The following is a 17,755-nucleotide window of genomic DNA, read 5'->3' as shown; positions in this document are numbered from 1 at the left end:
ATCCAGAAATAGCGCGGATGTCACAATCGCTTCTATTTATCCTCATTGGTGCGCTTTTCTAACGCCGCGGATGAGCCAATCTGACAGATGGGCACTAGGTTGTTTACACACTTGATCGACATGATTGAGGCTCAATTTTGAGTAGTCTCACGATGTTAGGATGATAAACACGGATATTCGGCACCGTCTTGATGTCGGTTACATATCTTTTAACATTTGCTTGCGTGAGATGTTGGGATGTATAATTCTTGCTGGATGGCGACATAGTCTTGTTCGTCACGCCATCGCCATCCTTGACACTGACATGTACACTCGGGTGCAAACCCTAAGAAACAGGACCTTTAGCAAAACTCTCGGTTTCATTCACTTGTTACATGCTGTAGCATCAAAATCAACACTTATCTAATCAATTCGATATGGCGGCAAAAAACGTCCTCCTGCTTGTCGCAGACGACCTAGGCAAACAACTAGGCTGCTACGGACATCCCAATTCAAAAACCCCAAACATCGACAAACTCGCTTCCCAAGGTGTTAGATTCGACAGAGCCTTTGCAAGTACTGCTTCATGCAGTGGAAGTCGCTCTACCATCTATACCGGGCTGCATACCCACCAGAACGGACAGTATGGTCTCAACAGTGGAAAGCACCATTTCATGACCTTCGATCACGTTGAGTCTGGTCCTGCAATCTTATCCAAGAACGGTGTGAGAACTGGGATCATTGGCAAGATTCACGTTGGGCCTGAGGCTGTGTATCCGTGGGAGTGGAGAGCTGAGAGTCTGACGAGGGATGTTTGGTGGTCTTCTCAGAAGGCGAAGGAGTTCTTCGCTACGTCAAAAGAAGATGTGAGACCTTTTGTTTTGACGGTAGGATATCATGATCCTCATCGCGATCGAACTCGCGGTGGCTTTGGTAATGATGAGCCTGTCAACGAGCGCATACAAAGCGTCAAGTACCGCCCTGAAGATATGGTAGTTCCCGAATTCTTGTCCAACACTCCCAGGGCCAGACAAGAGCTTGCGGAATATCTCGAGGCCATCAGTCGCTTAGATCAGGGAATTGGGTTTATCCTTGATGAGCTCGAGAATGCCGGCCTTACATCGAGTACAATGGTCATCTTCATGAGTGACAACGGACCTCCGTTCATGAACTCAAAGACAACTTTATACGATGCTGGTGTTCAGCTACCTCTTATTGTACGACGACCAGACTTAAAAGCTTCCGTCAACGGGAATCTAGTTTCGTATGTCGACATTCTGCCGACGATACTAGACTGGACACTTGGCCCAGCTGCGGAAGAGCCCAAGAAGCAACTATCCGGCCGCTCGTTCCTGGATATCCTTGGACAGGAAAAGGATCTTGATGCTTGGGACCACGTGTTCGGCTCACACACGTTCCATGAGTCTACCAACTACTGGCCTACTCGCTTCATCCGTACGCGGCGTTACAAGTACCATCGCAACATCGCATGGAGACTCGACTTTCCATTTGCGAACGACATTTACGGATCATTGACATGGGAAGACATTCGAAACTCAGAAGATAGTCCCAAGAAGATTGGGCAAAGGAACCTGAAGGATTACTTCTTTCGCCCGGCTGAAGAGCTGTATGATTTGGAGCTCGACCCGCAGGAAGTCGTGAACCTAGCGAAAGACACCAAGTATAAAGATGTTCTGGAGACGTTGAGGGTTAGGCTTGAGGACTGGCAGCGGAGGACGAATGATCCTTGGCTCTACCGTGATGGAGTCTCTGTGTTGTTGAACAAGCATCATCTCGATGCTGGGTTGGAAGTTCCTGATAAATGGGATCTTGATGTTGAGCACCCTGAGACAAAGGGAGTTGCAAAGTACAAGAATCTGCCGTTTGGTATAGCCGGGGCACGGGATTGATCGCAAGGTGCAGTGGGTGGTGTCCAGGAGAGCTGGAAAGAATTGACTGGTCTTGGATTGATAAAAAGGAAGGCTTGATGCTATAGCGAATGGCCGCTGTAAGTTTGTACTGTCATTCAAATTATCAACCAATTAAGCATTTAGAAGCGACGTAGAAGTCATTCTTCATCTCCCCTCTCGCAGCCACGCAAATTTTTATTCTATAATTATGATACCACTTGCACCACCGTATCAGTGCCTACTAAGCATACGAATGACAGAACGCGTAGAACCATAAAATGGAAGAGACTCACATATCAACGGCGCCAGTCATGATCCTATGCATATTAGCCCATCTATTCACTAAAGACTTGGAAAATGGACCATCGCTGCCTATTGCTTGTCATCCCGCCTAACCGCTTTTACCCCCAATGAAGCCCCCATGACTTGTATATATACAATCACGTAGGTGGCAGGGTCGGTACATAGCTCCGGATGGCATCCCGCATACGGTAATGGATGTTGGGGGTAGCTGGTCAGTCCCCATTTATCCCCATAATGTCGTGATGGCCTCTCGGATCATCGGTGCCGAGATGCACAAGATAGTAAACTTGAATTGATGGTTATCTCTGAAACTGGGTCCTCGGCTGGTCACACCATCTGCACGTAGCAGCACGTTGAGGATGGCCTTTTACGTTGGGATAAGTCGGATTATTTAAGAATAACAGAATGGCTTACATATAAGAGGCATAACTGCCGCACTTGTTAGTACGGCATCATCAAACTCATTCCTATAAGTTCCCGATTCCTAAATACTCTCAGGGACATTTGGCCCTCCACTGCCCAGAATGAGTCATCTCGTCCATCAAGACATTGACGCAAAGGCACCATCATTTGAAGTCAACTCTCCCAAAGATGAAGCAACCGACCTGGTAGAATACCAGGATACCAGCAGAAACATCGGCATCTGGGAAGCCCTCACCCATCGCAACAAGCCCGCTGATCTTGACGCCCTCGCCACAGAGCGCAGCGTCTTTGACGACCCCCACCTTTCCCAATTCTACCAACCACCACCAGAGTATGAGAACTTCCATCGCTTCGACCCAAACGAGCGATGGACGTATCGCGAAGAACGCGCCGTTCGTCGCAAGACAGACTTGAAGATCTTCATATGGATTCTCGTCATGTTCTTCGGTCTTAACATCGATCGCGGTAATCTCGGCAACGCAGCTGCTGATAATTTACTCGACGATCTTAGCCTCAACACCAACGACTTTAATAACGCCCAGAACATGTATCGCATTGGTTTCCTCGTCGCTGAGATTCCGTCGCAGATGATCGGCAAGCGCCTTGGCCCTGATCGCTGGATCCCTGTCCAGATCATCCTCTGGAGTTTAGCGTCGGGCGGACAGTTCTTCATGCATAACCGGGCGGGTTTCTTTGCATGCCGTTTCTTCATAGGCTTGTTCATGGGTGGTTTCATCCCAGACTCGATCCTCTATCTCTCATACTTCTACAAAAAGACCGAGATGCCTATTCGTCTTGCCCTCTTTTGGTTCGTCGACTCCATGTCTGGTGTCGTGGCTTCGTTCATGGCATACGGCATTCTTCACATGCGCGGTGTCGCTGGCCGAGAAGGCTGGCGCTGGCTGTTCCTCTTAGAGGCTTTGGTCAGCTTGGTAGTTGGTGTCCTGAGTTTCCTCTTCCTTGTTCCTGGACCTACCCAGACTAAGACGTGGTGGAATCCCGCTGGCTACTTCACCGAGCGCGAGGAGAAGATCATCGTCAATCGTGTTCTTCGCGACGATCCGTCCAAGAGCGGCATGCATAACCGTGAACCGATTACATTGGGTATGCTTTGGAAGAGTCTTAAGGATTATGACCTCTGGCCTGTATATGCTATCGGTATACTGTTCGAGATTCCTACCGCACCGCCAAAGACTTACCTGACATTGTCGCTTCGAGCTTTGGGCTTTAGTACTTTCAACACGACCCTTTTGGCCATTCCTGCTACAGTGTTTGCCGCTGTCAACATGCTTTGGATCACTTTTCTTACAGAGAAGTTCCACCAGATTGCCTTGTTTGGCTTGCTGACCCAGCTTTGGGTCCTCCCATTGCTCATCGTCGAATACACCTCAGTGCAGAATCTGTCACACTGGGCTCAATACGCTGTAGCATTCTTGATCATCGGCCAACCCTCCGTCCACGCAGCTCAAGTTGGTTGGTGCTCCAGACTATCCGGCTCCGTCCGAACCCGGGCTATCAGTGCGGCTCTGTACAACATTACTATCCAGTTGTCAGGCATCGCATCGTCCAACATTTATCGGGAAGATGATAAACCGCTGTACCATCGTGGCAACAAGAACTTGATTGGAATTACTGTGGGAACTATCTTTGCGTATGCTTTTGCAAAGGCCTATTACACTTACCGCAACAAGTCCAAGAGGAGCAAATGGGACAGCATGACTGCACATGAAAAGGCGAATTACCTCAACAATACTAGTGACCAGGGTAACAAACGTTTGGACTTTTTCTTTGATAGCTAGTGGAATGATTTGTAGCCAAAACACAAGCCTATGGGACATTTTCTTTCAGTCCCTCATTGTTATGATGCAATCGAAGAAAAGCTACAGATATACAGGTTTATGTATCACACTCTTATATGTGTCAAACTCCCGTCTTTATTTCCATCGTTTTGTCGTCTTAATTAATTTCAAAGTCTGCAATAGCTTTCTTTTTGCACTAGACACATTACAGGTTTCCTCTTTCGTGAACATCTCTTCTGCACATGGCCGACGACGACTTCAATCCAAGACCTGTAATCGGCAATTGATGCTAATATTGGTGTAGGGTATTTCAGCACCGCTATGAAAGCCGGCAACACTATAGAGGCTGCCAAGTTCACACAGTAATATTAATAACTTGGCAAGATTGTTTTGTCGAATTAAGGCTGGATTTAGCAACGAAGCAGAGCGAATAATGCAGACATCAAGCACAAAATGTTACGCTCCTACACGGCGACAAGTAAGCGTGGTCTCGGGGCTCAGGCACATCCACACATATCATCTCGTATAGCTTATAAGGGGCGCACATGCTATAATCTAGTGAAAAAGCTAGCACACTTCAAACAGTCAATCGTCACAAAACCCATGATTTAGGCGTAGATAACCGCGGAGCAAAAAAACAAGCTTGAATCCATGATCGGCATTAATCCCCTATCACTATAGTCTCCGTGACAATTCCTCCAATCATTCCCCGCCAAGTCCGCTCTAGGGTCACATTGCGTCTTTTAAACTTCACGATAAGATTAAAAAAGAACCATCGGCTCTATGTCCGAGAAAAGAAGTCTACCCAATAAGCTTAACGTACCTGCCGAACTAGGATTGGTACACTGCCCGCCAAGGATTGCGAAAGATATACCTTGTATCCAATGAGGTTCGGCACATTAGAACTTTTGTGAGACATTGTTCGTGCTTGGTGCTTTCTTAGGTTGCAATGGGGTGCTTGTGGAGGTGATCATAGGTTCTGATAACAGAGCGCGTGTCGGTAGACACCTTCCAGATCTGGGGTATTGCCGGGTAGACAAGAAATGCCGTCACTATCGCCAAGTTGAGATAATGGTTTCGGTGCGACGCTGGGGAGACGATGATTGGTGAAGGGGAGATGTCGAGGCGCGAATGTGCATTGACCCTCCGGCTGTGATCGCTTATGGTAGGATTGCCGGTATACGTGATCTGCAAAGATTCCATCACTGCATTCCCAGATAGCAATGCCGCCAGTTCATACATAAGAGGCACGCCTCCTCGCCAAACATGCTCCTCTTCTCACTCCAACCCCAACTATCATCCCCAATCTTTCATGATGGTCAAGTCCACTCTCCTCCTCAGCGCCCTCGCCGCTGTTAGTTCCTATGTCGCCGCCAAGGAGATCAAGGTCAACGAGGAGAAGGCCGCTAAGCTATACGACTCGGGCGAGGTGCACAACAAGCTCATGGCCAGCAAGCAGGCTGTTTGGGCGAAGCAAGAGGCCGCTGGTGCTTTCGCCAGCGAGCAGTATCCCAAGCTTGGGTACACAAAGTGTGTCGACGGTTACGCAGAGGCTATTAAGGGTGATGCCAACAACACCTTTGCCTGCCACAACGTCAGTATCACCCCTTGTATAACAACTAGTAACACTGGTTAACGAGTCTCTAGGCTGATCTTTACTCGTTCTTGAGTCACGCTGCGCTTGGTAGCACCGGCGGTCGAGGCTCGTCCTCTTGGGGATGGACTTCCGATAACGGACGTGAGTTTGTCGCTATCGGTCAGTACGATGGCACTGCTTTCGCGGAGATCACCAAGAAGGGACAGCTCGTCTACCTTGGTCGTCTGCCCGAGTACTCTGTCCCCTCACAGTGGCGCGAGATCCGCACGTACAAGAACTACGTCATCATCGGATCCGAAGCCGTCGGCCATGGTATTCAGATCTTCGACATGAAGAAGCTCCTTAAGATCAACCCCAAAAGCCCTGTTGTCTTTGATGCGAAGAAGGATCTCACCAGCCACTTTTCAGCTCTTCTGCCTGTTGGTCGGGCTCACAATGTTGTTATCAATGAGGAATTGAAGTACGGCGTTGCTGTTGGTGCTCAGCCTCGTACTGACCCCAACTGTCTCTCTGGACTCAACTTCTTCGATCTTACTGATCCTTCTAACCCAGAGTCTCTTGGATGCGCCAAGGGAGATGGCTATGTCCACGATGCGCAGTGTCTTGTCTACCGCGGTCCTGATAAGCGCTACCAGGGCCGTGATATCTGCTACGGATATAACGAGGATACCCTGACCATCTACGATGTCACCGACAAGGCTAATGTCACCAACATCATCTCCAAGATCTCTTACGAGGGTGCTTCTTACACTCATCAAGGCTGGGTTCTCGACACTCAAAACCAAGAATTCCTCGTCTTGGACGACGAACTCGATGAGCGTGATGGTAAGGGACCCGGTTCTGACGGTTACCCCGTGACTTTCATCTGGGACATTCGTGATCTTGAGAACCCTAAGCAGACCGGTGTCTTCAAGCACCCCACTAAGTCTATCGATCACAACCAGTACGTCATCAACAACTACATCTACCAGTCCCACTACGGCGCTGGTCTCCGTGTCCTTGATGGCCGCTCCATTCCTCAAGACCCCACCGGCGCTGGAGTTTATGAAGCCGCTTGGTTCGATATCTACCCCGAAGATGATGCTCTTCCCGGCGGCGGTAGTGTTGCTTTTGTTGGAACTTGGTCTTCTTATGCTTACTTCAAGTCGGGATACATCTTCATCAACACTATTGAGCGTGGTGCTTTTGTTGTTAAGCTTACGAAGGATGCTTTCAAGAAGCCAAAGAACTAGAAGTTCAAAGCGATTTGCTTTTGGCTAGAGCTATATTGATGTGCGGAGTCATGGAGTAAGCGAATCAAAACAGGAATCAATAATTCCATGTACTTACTGCGCGAATGTTTCAATCTAAAATACTTACCGCTCTTCCCTTTCACGTTTCCAAGCTCCTCATTCCTGTGAAATACCACTAGTACCAATCCTACTCTACCTGCTCGCTTGAGTCCTTTGCAAACCATGGATGACGGAGGATCTCCTCAGCCGAGGGTCTCTTAGCAGGATCGTACTGAAGAATCCATCGAATGAGCTTTTTGACCTCCTGTGCCTCCTCCTCGGTCATATCTGGACTATTGATTTCAAAGGCTTGTTCCATGGAACTCTCTTCCAGCATAAGCGGCTCCCGACCCTCAGGAACACCGCCAATCATACAGTTGTACTTTGTTCCATCCTGGGTGTAGTATCGTGAGGAGGTCTTCCAGTACTTGTATAGCTCACCGGGGAGTGGGCCAAGCCTATCGATGACCTCGAGGAGATGTTCGTCATCTAGTAAGGAGGGGTCGTCGTCGCTTGGGCCGAATATGTAGAAAAGAGGACTTCCAGTGATCATTTCGAAGAGGATGCATCCGAAGCTCCAGATATCCTGAGTTTTGTGAAGTTCACCTTTCAGAATTAGTTCGGGAGCTCGAAGACCGGTCGGGACAATAGGCTTCTTGGGAGGATCGTTGAAGAAATATGCTACAAACTGTTAGTCAAGGTTCATTTGAGGAAGAGGGAATAGTACTTACCGCCACCCATGTCTGATAGCTTTACCGTGAGGTTCTCATTAATGATGTTCCAGTGCCCATCAAGACCTGTGTAGTTAGACAGCGGCTCTGCGGCATACAGGTACTTAGGTGCCCATTTATCTTCCTTGCCATCTATTCTCTCGACCAAGCATGACGACCAACCTTTCCACTTTTCTACGTGGCGGAGGGTTGCTTCATTATAGGAATCGATTTGTCTAACTGCGAAAAGGACGTTTCCTGGCTGCAAGTCTCCATGGGAAATGCCGTTCTTATGAAGAAAGTTCAATCCCTTCAAGACGTCCCTGAAGACATGTTTTGCGGTCTGGAGCGGATACTGCTCCTTGTCACCCAGCTTTATGCCTCTACCTGGAGGACTTAGAAGCATTTGACAGAAAGAGGGGCCCATGGCCTCAAAAACAAGACATGTATGCGTGCCGTTAGGACCATCGTTTTCAAACTCATCGAGAAGTTGCGTAATATACTGGGCCGATTCAGGAGCGACTTTGATAAGATGGTGCAAGATCTCCAATTCTCGGGATTGTTTCTCTTTGTCTGAGATAAGAATCTTCAAAGCTACATATCGAGAGTTCCTGCTCATAGTCTGTGAGTTAGCGGTCGGCGGGGCTTCAGGTATCAACTGACTTTAGGTCATGGGCAAGCCAGACTGTAGAGAAGGAACCTTGTCCAAGTTTGCGGATGACCTTGTACTGGCCATCATTGAAGACATCATCCAGATGAACTGGGTGAAGGCCCCCAGGATAATATTCATCCGGAAATTCACAAGGTGAAATTCCATTTTTGAACCTTGGTTGGCCTCGTGTCGGGGTAGGAGGAGGAGAGTCGCTTATATCTGCCATTGTCAGGTGACGCAAAAGAATGCAGATGGTGATATGAAGAACATCTTACGAACAGAAGTGACGGGTTTATAAGTTCTGAAAAACATCGCAAATAACGAACATCAGAACCACTGCTAGTCTTCTTGTGTGGTGGCGGCAACGGCGGGGACAAAGATTATCGCATGGCGCCAAAACACAATAAAGAGGGGGCGGTCGTTTCCTTAAGGACAATGGCTCAAAAACAAAGCACACATCGTTTTATGACTTTGCGGCAATTCGCTTTTGCCCGCCAACAGTGTACTTGTGGGGGCTAATGCCGGGATATCAGGGAAGTATCCTGCTTAAGTGAAGTTATTATTGTCTACCTAGACTAAATTGAGGGCTCGACTGGTTGCATCAAGATAAAACACCCTGTGACCTCATGTCTCAGCCACAGACTCAGACAATGAAGACTCGACGCTGCAACAAAGGGACTGGTAGACTCGACCGGATTCACCGAAGTCAACCATTCATCAGCTACCATTCTGGATAGGCACAGGCCATGATCCGCGCCACGGCAATAAGGCCTCGACAACAAAGACTCTTTTGTCTCAATCCTGTAAAAGGGGGGGAAGGGGGGGCAGATGTCGCAACCAAGATGCGTTTCGAGCTGCAAAAATTCTCGTCCACTGTTAGGCTACATTTGATTATAGCTGTTCTTTGATATCCGTGCCCGCTCTGAACCACAACATAGAGGTCGGCTGGCGTCTTTGTTGCAGCATCGCCGTGGCACTAACTTCCTAACAGGTACTTTTTTGGATGCGAGATTAGGAGAATCTGTGGCCGATGGATTGATCGCCCACTTTAAGGAACAACATGCCATGCACTCCGCTTTAAGTGTTCTACTTAACTTGCACTGGGAACCAAGTCACCCCATGCATGTGTCATTGAATATTACAAGAACAACGAACAACGAACAACGAACAACCAGGTGAGTTCACAATTCACCGAGAACATTATCCCAATAATATGTTCACCTCATGCCACTCTTATATATAGTGGGCTCTTACTGTCGGCTTACACAGTTTATTTCACGTCACGCTCCCTCTCTGCTGTATCCTGTCCACAAACACCAAACTTTGCCATCTTTGAACTACTCAGCTCGACTGAAATACCAAAAGTGCCGATCGCCTTTTCGTTGTGACCTGAACTCTGTCTTACTCCTTGGACCCTGTACACCTTAAATCGACTTCAACGCAATCGCCAACGTTGCTGTCGACATGGACGCTGCCAATGTCAGTTTCTTTCAAAATATGTATTTGGGTAGAGACAGGGATCAACAAGAAAGCCAAGCTATTAGAGCCGAAATAGTCAGGTTGACGGTTGAGCAAGCCCCCCCAGAAGCTGTCAGCGCACGTGTCATGACTGGCTGGCATAAGAGTTCCAGTGATGGCTGGACGCACCAACACTGTACTGTACGCTTCTGGGACTGTAACGGCGATCAACTGCCAACGGGCCATGTCGTCAAGTCTGTTCCACCAGGTGACAATGGCTTGAATGATGGCGGAAGTACAGAAACAAGCACCTAATCACTATCTTCTCTCGGCCGGATTAAGCTCTCAGCCACGGGTCTCAGCGGCAAATAACACTTCTAGCTCACAACTTAGACACAATGATTTAATTAAGACCTGAGACACGTCCCAGGCAACACACCAAATGCCTTCACAATCATTAGGCCCAACGGTAAGGTAGGCTTGTCAGACTATCCCTGAGTAGGAGTTCGCTTGATCTTTTGAGGATGTCGCTGGCTTTTAGATACTTGGGTGATTCTTGGCTGGGAGCTAGAGAGAAATGCCGCGGTAAAATAGGAAGTTATTGATTTCTACTTTGAGTGTTTTACTACCTTGTGAGAATTTCCCGGTCTGGATTATTCCATCCAAGTGAATTCTGGTCCCGAAAACAAGACTAAACTACCACGATCAAGCCTTTGTCTTTGGTTGCTAAATCCGTCTGCAAGTTCCACTAGTCGCACAGTTGCAATTCGCTACTGAAATTGGCTTTGTTGCACCAACACCGTTTTTCATCCTTTCAAAGAAACCCTCAGTAGTGGTGAAACGTCGGGGCATTTCGGAGGTCTAGCGCTCTACTTTTACCGATAAACCGAATTGCTTTGTACTTGCAAAGTGCATTCTGTCACCGTCTCTTTATGCAATGGCACTGCTTGAAAACACCTTAGAAAATCCTCATCCATCACCCTTGGCTCTAACCGAAAGGCAAGTCATCGTCCTCACCAAACATAGACGCCACCAACGTTGTATTTGACCCAGACAGCATCTATAAAAAGACTTATCTAGAAAGGCTGGCCAGCATTGCCAATAGCTGCCACACCAACCAAAGTGCCAGGCTCTAATATTGCACCATAGACTACTATGATCGTAATAGAGGCTTCATCAGCCGAGACCATGCTGTCTAGCGTTCTTGGGGGCATTATTCGGGTGTATGATGCCAGAACCCTTAATGTTTGAGTTCTTTGGCGCTCTTCTGTAGATGAATTTCTGTGATAGGACCATGAGGTGAGGGGTTGGAAGTGGCCTCAACCCTGGCGGAAAGGTAAAGAACGCGAGTCGAGTAGTTTTCTGTTCTATTGGGGCAAGCTATAACCTGGCAGAAGTTCCTATAGTCAGGTTTGTATTTAGGCGTCAGATGTCTACAGTAAATAGAGCAAAACAGCTTCCAAACAGAAAACTTCCGTTTCCATTTTAAGTATCTCGCGGCTTCATCCGAATCTCTTTAGTCAAATACTTAACCCAATCTTGGTAGTGATGTTCTACATGCTACGCCAATCCACTTCCTATACTACATATCATCGGATAGACGGTCATCTTGATCCGAAAAATGCATGAAGGAATATGATTAAATATGTATAACACCAATTAACCCCTCAAGAACTAGAATAATCATCCAGTCAAAAGACGGATAAATAGGTTGTTTCACACCCCTTCCACGGAAGAATTCCCGTCATGCTCGTCTCAGGTTTCACCTCATGGCCCGACAAGGAAATTGCGGGATTTCGATTCCGAACTAACCGCAACATCCCTGCACGACCAATGACAACCACAAGCAGAGAACCGTCCTGTTTCAGGCTTCAGTCCCTAATATCGTCTCTCGCTTTCAGCTCATATATAGATCTCGCATCGTCCCTTCATTCTTGGCATCTTGGCCTCTCATCCTCACTTCACTTCACTTCTTCCAGTCTATATTTTCATTTCTCGTATATTTTCATCATGCTTCGTCAAGTTGCCCTTGCTGCGCTTTCAGTGCTGCCCCTCGCCCTCGGCCAGGTCGCTGAGGATTTCGAGAGTGGCTGGGATAAGGTCGCTTGGCCGACTTATGCGCCCGATTGCGATCAGGGCGGTAGCGTTGAGCTGGACAAGACTACTGCGCACAGTGGAAAGAACTCTATCAAGGTCACTGGCGGACCCAATGGTTTCTGCGGACACAAGTTCTTTGGAACTGATGCTGTTCCCGAGGGCCATGTCTATGTCCGAACTTGGATGTAAGTTAAAGCTGAACACGCCAAGAGAATAGCTACTGATCACTGTTCCAATTATAGGAAGACCGCCAAGGCTTTTGATGACTCGCACGTCACTTTCATCACTATGCCTGACGCTGCGCAGGGCAAGGGCAAGCATCTCCGCATCGGCGGCCAGAGCAAGATCATGATGTACAACCACGAATCCGATGACGCTACTCTTCCCGATCTATCCCCCGACGGCATCGCTGCCTCCAAGAGCATCCCCGCCAATACTTGGCAGTGCCTCGAGTACCACCTCTCCCCCGATGGTACCATCGCCACTTGGCTCAACGACAACCCCGTGCTGGGTCTTGTCTACAAACCTGAGGCTCCCAGCTCTTATGCCAACGGCTGGGCCAGGAGCAAGCCCAAGCCCAAGGTTCAGGGTGTTTACTTTGGCTGGGAGTCTTATAGCGGTGCTGTCAACACTTTCTGGTTTGACGACATTGCTATTGACTCTAAGCGCATTGGATGCACTGTCAAGAAGTAAGCTTTGGGCTTGCGATGATGGAGTATATATGAGATTGAGTGTAGGAGTTGCCCGGTGCAACATTCTTGTATCTATTTTGAGAGTATTTACATACGACGTATTTATGCCGACTGCGATCCTGTGAAACCCCTTATTCAAGTATAGGTCTTATTTGAATGTACGGAATCTTTGTGGGGTTACCCATGAGCCCTTGGAGCCATGCCTGTGCCAACCTTTTCAATGACTATCCGAACGTCCCTGATCGCTTACTGAGTGCCCAATGCAAAGTTCCTCCTAGTACCATAAAACCCGACGTCCAGTGTAACCAAATCATCCAAGTAACCCAAATCAACTTTTTGCAGGCTATCATCATCTTCACCAAAGAACTTGGCTACTCTCTTGGCAGTCCATTGAGGGTTCTCATCCGCTGCTCGTCAATTAGCTACGTCCATTAGCGGGGTCAGTAGGAAAACTCACCAACCCAGTGCCCTGCTTTCGGGATGACATCAATTTCCAGATCAGATGAAACTGGCTCGAAGGTTTGCTTAAGAATCGATTTCAATCCCAGGCTTGCCTCACCGCCCATACCAAGCAGCGGTACACTCAATCGGCTTTCGTTCAGGGCAGCCTTGAAGAAGTTGCCATCCTGGTAAACAGTCGAACTTGAGAACGGCCCAAGCATAGCTCTTAGAAATCCTGGCTTCGAGATACTGCTTGTGTATCTGTTGACTGTTTCTTCGCTAAAGCTCTCAACGCCAGAGTAACTTCCATGGTAGAAATACCACTGCAAGAATTGCTTCTCCTTTCCCGACATGAGAAACTCTGCTAAATCGGGGACTTGGAAGAATGCCAACTGCCAGTTCTGATACAGATCCCAGAACGGCGCTGGGTTTGACGACTGCTCGTAGGTAAACCCTGGCAGAACATACTCAGCTAGAGCAAGCCTCTTAACAAGATCTGGATACTTGATCGCCAGTGCGGTTGCCATCCCGACTCCTTTATCATGCGCAAACACATATGTAGAAGTGATGTTCAAGAAGTCCAACACTCCTTTGAGATCTTCTGCCGATGCAGCAGCGGTGTAGTTCCCATCAGGAGGGACGCTCGAATCACCAGCGCCTCGATTATCGGGCGCAATGACGGTGTAGTTCTGAGCCAGGATAGGGCCGATGAATTGCCACGTGAGACTGTGCTGGGGATTTCCGTGGACGAGAAGAAGAGGAGGGCCTGAGCCGGCGTAGCGAAAGTGAATGCTTACGTCTTGCAGGGCAACTCGGCCGTGAGCCCAAGTATCGAAGGATGAAGTCGCCGCTACGACGGATGCCAATGAGGCAAAGGCGAGTTGAAAGAAGCGCATCTTCCTTAATATCTCAACAACTAATGAAGCAATTAATGATTCCAGTGGTGAATCTCATCACATACATCTTCGCCCTCTTTATACCGAAATTATCTTCTCACTGCATGGCTTTGCAGGCGATGACATAACCCAAGCCCTATGGTTTTCAAGCTCCGGATGCTCCTTTGGGGAGGTGGGTCTTGCTTACTGCAACTATTCGCCGACGATCCTGTAGGATTGGATGAACCCGGTTGATATGCTTAAAAATTGAGGGATTGGAGAAGGCCTGATTGGTCAAGACGCAAGATGCTTACGAAAACCGGCTGACAAACCTTGCGGCTTATGGGCTTTGCCCAAAGGACTTTCGGATGTGACTTCATCATATTGAGCGGGAAGCTTGGCGACTGAAAACTTGGCTATTCCTAAAATCTTTCTGTGGAAAGATATCTATCGCTCTAAATGCTTATTAACAAAAGAACTAATCATCTTTCGTCCCTCTGCACCTTCACTATGCGGGAGTAGAGGCCAGACATGAATCATACCCTCCTTCTCAAGATACACAAGCCGATCCGTCTCCACACCCCCCGCCGGAGCCTCATCCACGTCTTTGCCCAGCAACTTTGACTTTAACCGTCTCGCATCAGCACAGAGCAAATCCCTCGGACCCCCAAACATCAACAATGGCGGGAGCTTATCCATATCGCCGTATAACGGACTAACAAGGGGATGTTTGATCGGCAAATCTCCTGCAAACATCTTCCCTGAGATGCGAAGACCCGTTACACCCAGCCAGAAATCGATCTTGTCGATACGTAGTGCTTCTGGATGATCGACTGTACAGTCGAGAAAGGGCGTTATAAGAATCACCGAGCGCACTTTTGCGAAAAGGTCAGGCGCTGTGTCTCGGACATGGAGAGTAGTTGACAGAGCGAGTGTACCGCCCGCTGAATCGCCCGCGATACTAACGATGGGCTGTTTCGACAAACGACAAATTTCGACAAACCCATCGGCAAGCTTCTGTGCCGTAGCTACCGGTCTCGGGACCAGCGGATAAATCGGTACCAAGACATCCAAATCCGTCTCAGTAGCAATCTGCGCGGCGAGTTGCCAATGCTGGGGGTAGATTTCCTTAAAGAACGATCCACCGTGGATGTAAAGAAGGGCCTTTCGCTGTTGGCTCTTATTCTGAGCGTTCGTGGTGGATATCTTGTATAAGGGCCATTCTTGTACATCGACGCGATCAATGGTGACGTTCGAGCCGAGACTGCTGGGAGGGCGATGGTCTTGTGGCCGTACGTAGGTGTTGTGAATGTACTGGCGCATCGTCTCTTCATCCTCCTGGACGGCCTTGTTTGCGCGGAACCATTGTATGAGAACTGTGACTATGGAGGCTGATATGGAAGGCATTATGATAGGCGCGAGGATGTGAACAAGTCGATAGAGAATCAAGTCTTATAAATCCAGGATCGGAGCGTGATTTACTTTAATTGATCTTCATCGATCGATCGAGATAGGGAAATCTTCAAAGCTTCTAATGCTACCCCGCAAACTTAAAAATAAATGCCTCGGCACCTCGGTACACCAAGAGCTAAGAGTTACAAAAGCGAAATGTTTCAATCCAACTGGTCTTTGGGATGGATTGCTTAAGTCCAAAGAAGCATAGGCAGTTCAGCTGAGATCTTGTGGAACAAGGAGGTCCGCGGGGACCGGAGCTTTGCTGCCCGCGGGCACTGTCAACTTCCTGGTTATATATCAGCTTGACAGCTACCAATTCTTTGAATTGCTTTTATATCATGCCGTTATGGCCAATCTGTGTATTTCCTCCAACTTTTTAAATTATTATTTACCTTAATTGAGGTCTATTGGATTTATTTGCGAAGATTGAAGATACTGGGAAAGGAGAAACATGGGAAATTCGAGTTGAAGACTCATCCTTGGATAATCGAAATAGGCTCCCAGAGTACCTGCACCTGTGCGATAGACATTTGTAGTGTCTTTTGGTGTTGAGCTGCCAAGTTGGCACAACCTGTCAAGCAATTAGTTGTTGGCATTATCGATTGACCCAGCGAGTCAGCGCCACCCTACGTTCAAGCAATGGTGAGATAAGATAAGATAAAAACGAGAAAGCCCATCCAATCGATAACGATAGGAGCGGGTTAGGTATACTTCAGGGTAAGATATGCTAGAAGATGACATTTTCCAGCTCATCTCATTTAATCTCATCTTGCAATGTAGAACAATGAGGTGATTCAAGGGGCCTCTTTGGGGTTTAGACAAGATGGTCTATGCTTATTCGCAACTATAAGAGATTTCTGACGGTGTTTCGTCCCCGCATTTTACCGTCTTGCATGTTGATCGAGCATTTTTTGGAACTTCGGGAGCCAACTTCACATGTCATCGCAGCCTCAATTCACATTTTCCAGGTCCCAACTCGAATACGTCCCCATTTGCAAACGATATCGGACCAATTCATCAACACTCAGATATACTATGCTATGTCCGAACTGGATCTTCATCGTACTATTCGCATCCGCAAATGCCACCGAAGAATATCCCCAATTCATGCAAAGTCGAGCTTCTTATCAGTGCAGTGACTCGGGTATGTAAAGGCGCTACTCTCGGTCGCAAAAACACCACATCCGCTCCCTCGTGATGTGGGCTATCGCACCGATATGTAACAAACGAATCTCGCGGTCGCATCCAAGGTCCAAGCTCATCACCTCTCACGAACAAAACCGGATCTGGCGCCGTTCTTATAAAGTAATGCCGTTCAGCACATGTAACGTTGAGCGGGCCGTGGGGGCTTTGGCTCCAGATTTCTCGAGTCATCTAAACTGGAGCCATCTCACGATTGTGGATCAATGAAGCATTAAGAGAATTTTTGTTGAGCAAGTGATATGGGGTAGATTGGAAATATCCATAACGGAGTATTTACTTTTAGTTTGAGATTCCCCGTGGAGGCAAGATGAACAAAGGGTCTTTTCCACAATTTTATAAATGATGGCACTGTAATTGGTCAGAGATATCAAGTTCCCCGATATCTCTCTCGTCAATTTTACATACGCTCTATTACATACTCTTTACTTCATTTAACGTGCTAGATCAGATGGTTTACTGATTCAAATCCCTCGATTAAAAGACGTCATTATTGATCTTACATAAGCGTTCAAATACCGGACAACGGATCGGCCGAGAGCGCCACGGAACAGAAGATCGACAATGCTTCTCCCCTAGAAATTTTCTAGAACGATTCGAACCGCCCAAGTCCGGGACTGCTGTCGAGTAAGCTTCCCGACCTGCATCGCTCCAAATCTGAACTCCGAAGACTATTTGAAGCTTAAACACTTAATCAACGTCGATTAAAACGTTCTAGACGATGCAAAATGATACCACCAGACTCCGCAATCTCCCGTAGGCAGCGAGATGCTAGCATCTCCAAAGTGCCGTTTTTGCCGTTCGCGACCAGGGGCAGCACGCCTCTACCGGACCCGCAGCCATCCAATGCCGTGCATGAGCCTCATAGCTTGGCGATAAGGAATGCCTATTGC

The 17,755-nt window shown here is 47.9% G+C and overlaps 7 protein-coding genes; 4 read left to right on the top strand and 3 right to left on the bottom strand.

Moving 5' to 3' along the window:
* Nucleotides 1–416: 416 nt before the first annotated feature.
* On the top strand, nucleotides 417–1,889 carry FFUJ_03561 (N-sulfoglucosamine sulfoohydrolase family protein; the record flags this gene model as incomplete). The annotated part of the gene is made up of 1 exon (XM_023575422.1): nucleotides 417–1,889. The coding sequence occupies one exon, from the start codon at nucleotides 417–419 to the stop codon at nucleotides 1,887–1,889; it is 1,473 nt and encodes a 490-aa protein (XP_023428606.1).
* Nucleotides 1,890–2,716: 827 nt separating this feature from the next.
* FFUJ_03560 (related to nicotinamide mononucleotide permease) lies at nucleotides 2,717–4,414 on the top strand (the record flags this gene model as incomplete). Its single annotated transcript, XM_023575421.1, has 1 exon — nucleotides 2,717–4,414. The coding sequence occupies one exon, from the start codon at nucleotides 2,717–2,719 to the stop codon at nucleotides 4,412–4,414; it is 1,698 nt and encodes a 565-aa protein (XP_023428605.1).
* A 1,315-nt stretch (nucleotides 4,415–5,729) lies between these two features.
* On the top strand, nucleotides 5,730–7,243 carry FFUJ_03559 (uncharacterized protein; the record flags this gene model as incomplete). XM_023575420.1 has 2 exons in its annotated part: nucleotides 5,730–6,008; nucleotides 6,062–7,243. The coding sequence occupies 2 exons, from the start codon at nucleotides 5,730–5,732 to the stop codon at nucleotides 7,241–7,243; spliced, it is 1,461 nt and encodes a 486-aa protein (XP_023428604.1).
* Nucleotides 7,244–7,430: 187 nt separating this feature from the next.
* On the bottom strand, nucleotides 7,431–8,870 carry FFUJ_03558 (related to dis1-suppressing protein kinase dsk1; the record flags this gene model as incomplete). XM_023575419.1 has 4 exons in its annotated part: nucleotides 7,431–7,963; nucleotides 8,014–8,373; nucleotides 8,434–8,603; nucleotides 8,656–8,870. 4 exons carry the CDS (start codon nucleotides 8,868–8,870, stop codon nucleotides 7,431–7,433), a joined length of 1,278 nt encoding a protein of 425 aa, XP_023428603.1.
* A 3,242-nt stretch (nucleotides 8,871–12,112) lies between these two features.
* FFUJ_03557 (uncharacterized protein) lies at nucleotides 12,113–12,892 on the top strand (the record flags this gene model as incomplete). XM_023575418.1 has 2 exons in its annotated part: nucleotides 12,113–12,384; nucleotides 12,442–12,892. The coding sequence occupies 2 exons, from the start codon at nucleotides 12,113–12,115 to the stop codon at nucleotides 12,890–12,892; spliced, it is 723 nt and encodes a 240-aa protein (XP_023428602.1).
* A 245-nt stretch (nucleotides 12,893–13,137) lies between these two features.
* On the bottom strand, nucleotides 13,138–14,228 carry FFUJ_03556 (related to haloacetate dehalogenase H-1; the record flags this gene model as incomplete). XM_023575416.1 has 2 exons in its annotated part: nucleotides 13,138–13,298; nucleotides 13,349–14,228. The coding sequence occupies 2 exons, from the start codon at nucleotides 14,226–14,228 to the stop codon at nucleotides 13,138–13,140; spliced, it is 1,041 nt and encodes a 346-aa protein (XP_023428601.1).
* A 426-nt stretch (nucleotides 14,229–14,654) lies between these two features.
* On the bottom strand, nucleotides 14,655–15,614 carry FFUJ_03555 (uncharacterized protein; the record flags this gene model as incomplete). Its single annotated transcript, XM_023575415.1, has 1 exon — nucleotides 14,655–15,614. One exon carries the CDS (start codon nucleotides 15,612–15,614, stop codon nucleotides 14,655–14,657), a length of 960 nt encoding a protein of 319 aa, XP_023428600.1.
* Nucleotides 15,615–17,755: the final 2,141 nt, after the last annotated feature.

Source organism: Fusarium fujikuroi, chromosome FFUJ_chr03, assembly GCF_900079805.1.
Source record: "Fusarium fujikuroi IMI 58289 draft genome, chromosome FFUJ_chr03".
Taxonomy (NCBI): Eukaryota; Fungi; Ascomycota; class Sordariomycetes; order Hypocreales; family Nectriaceae; genus Fusarium; species Fusarium fujikuroi.
The sequence above is the reverse complement of the archived record's forward strand: the minus strand, read 5'-3'. Positions and strand labels throughout refer to the sequence as shown.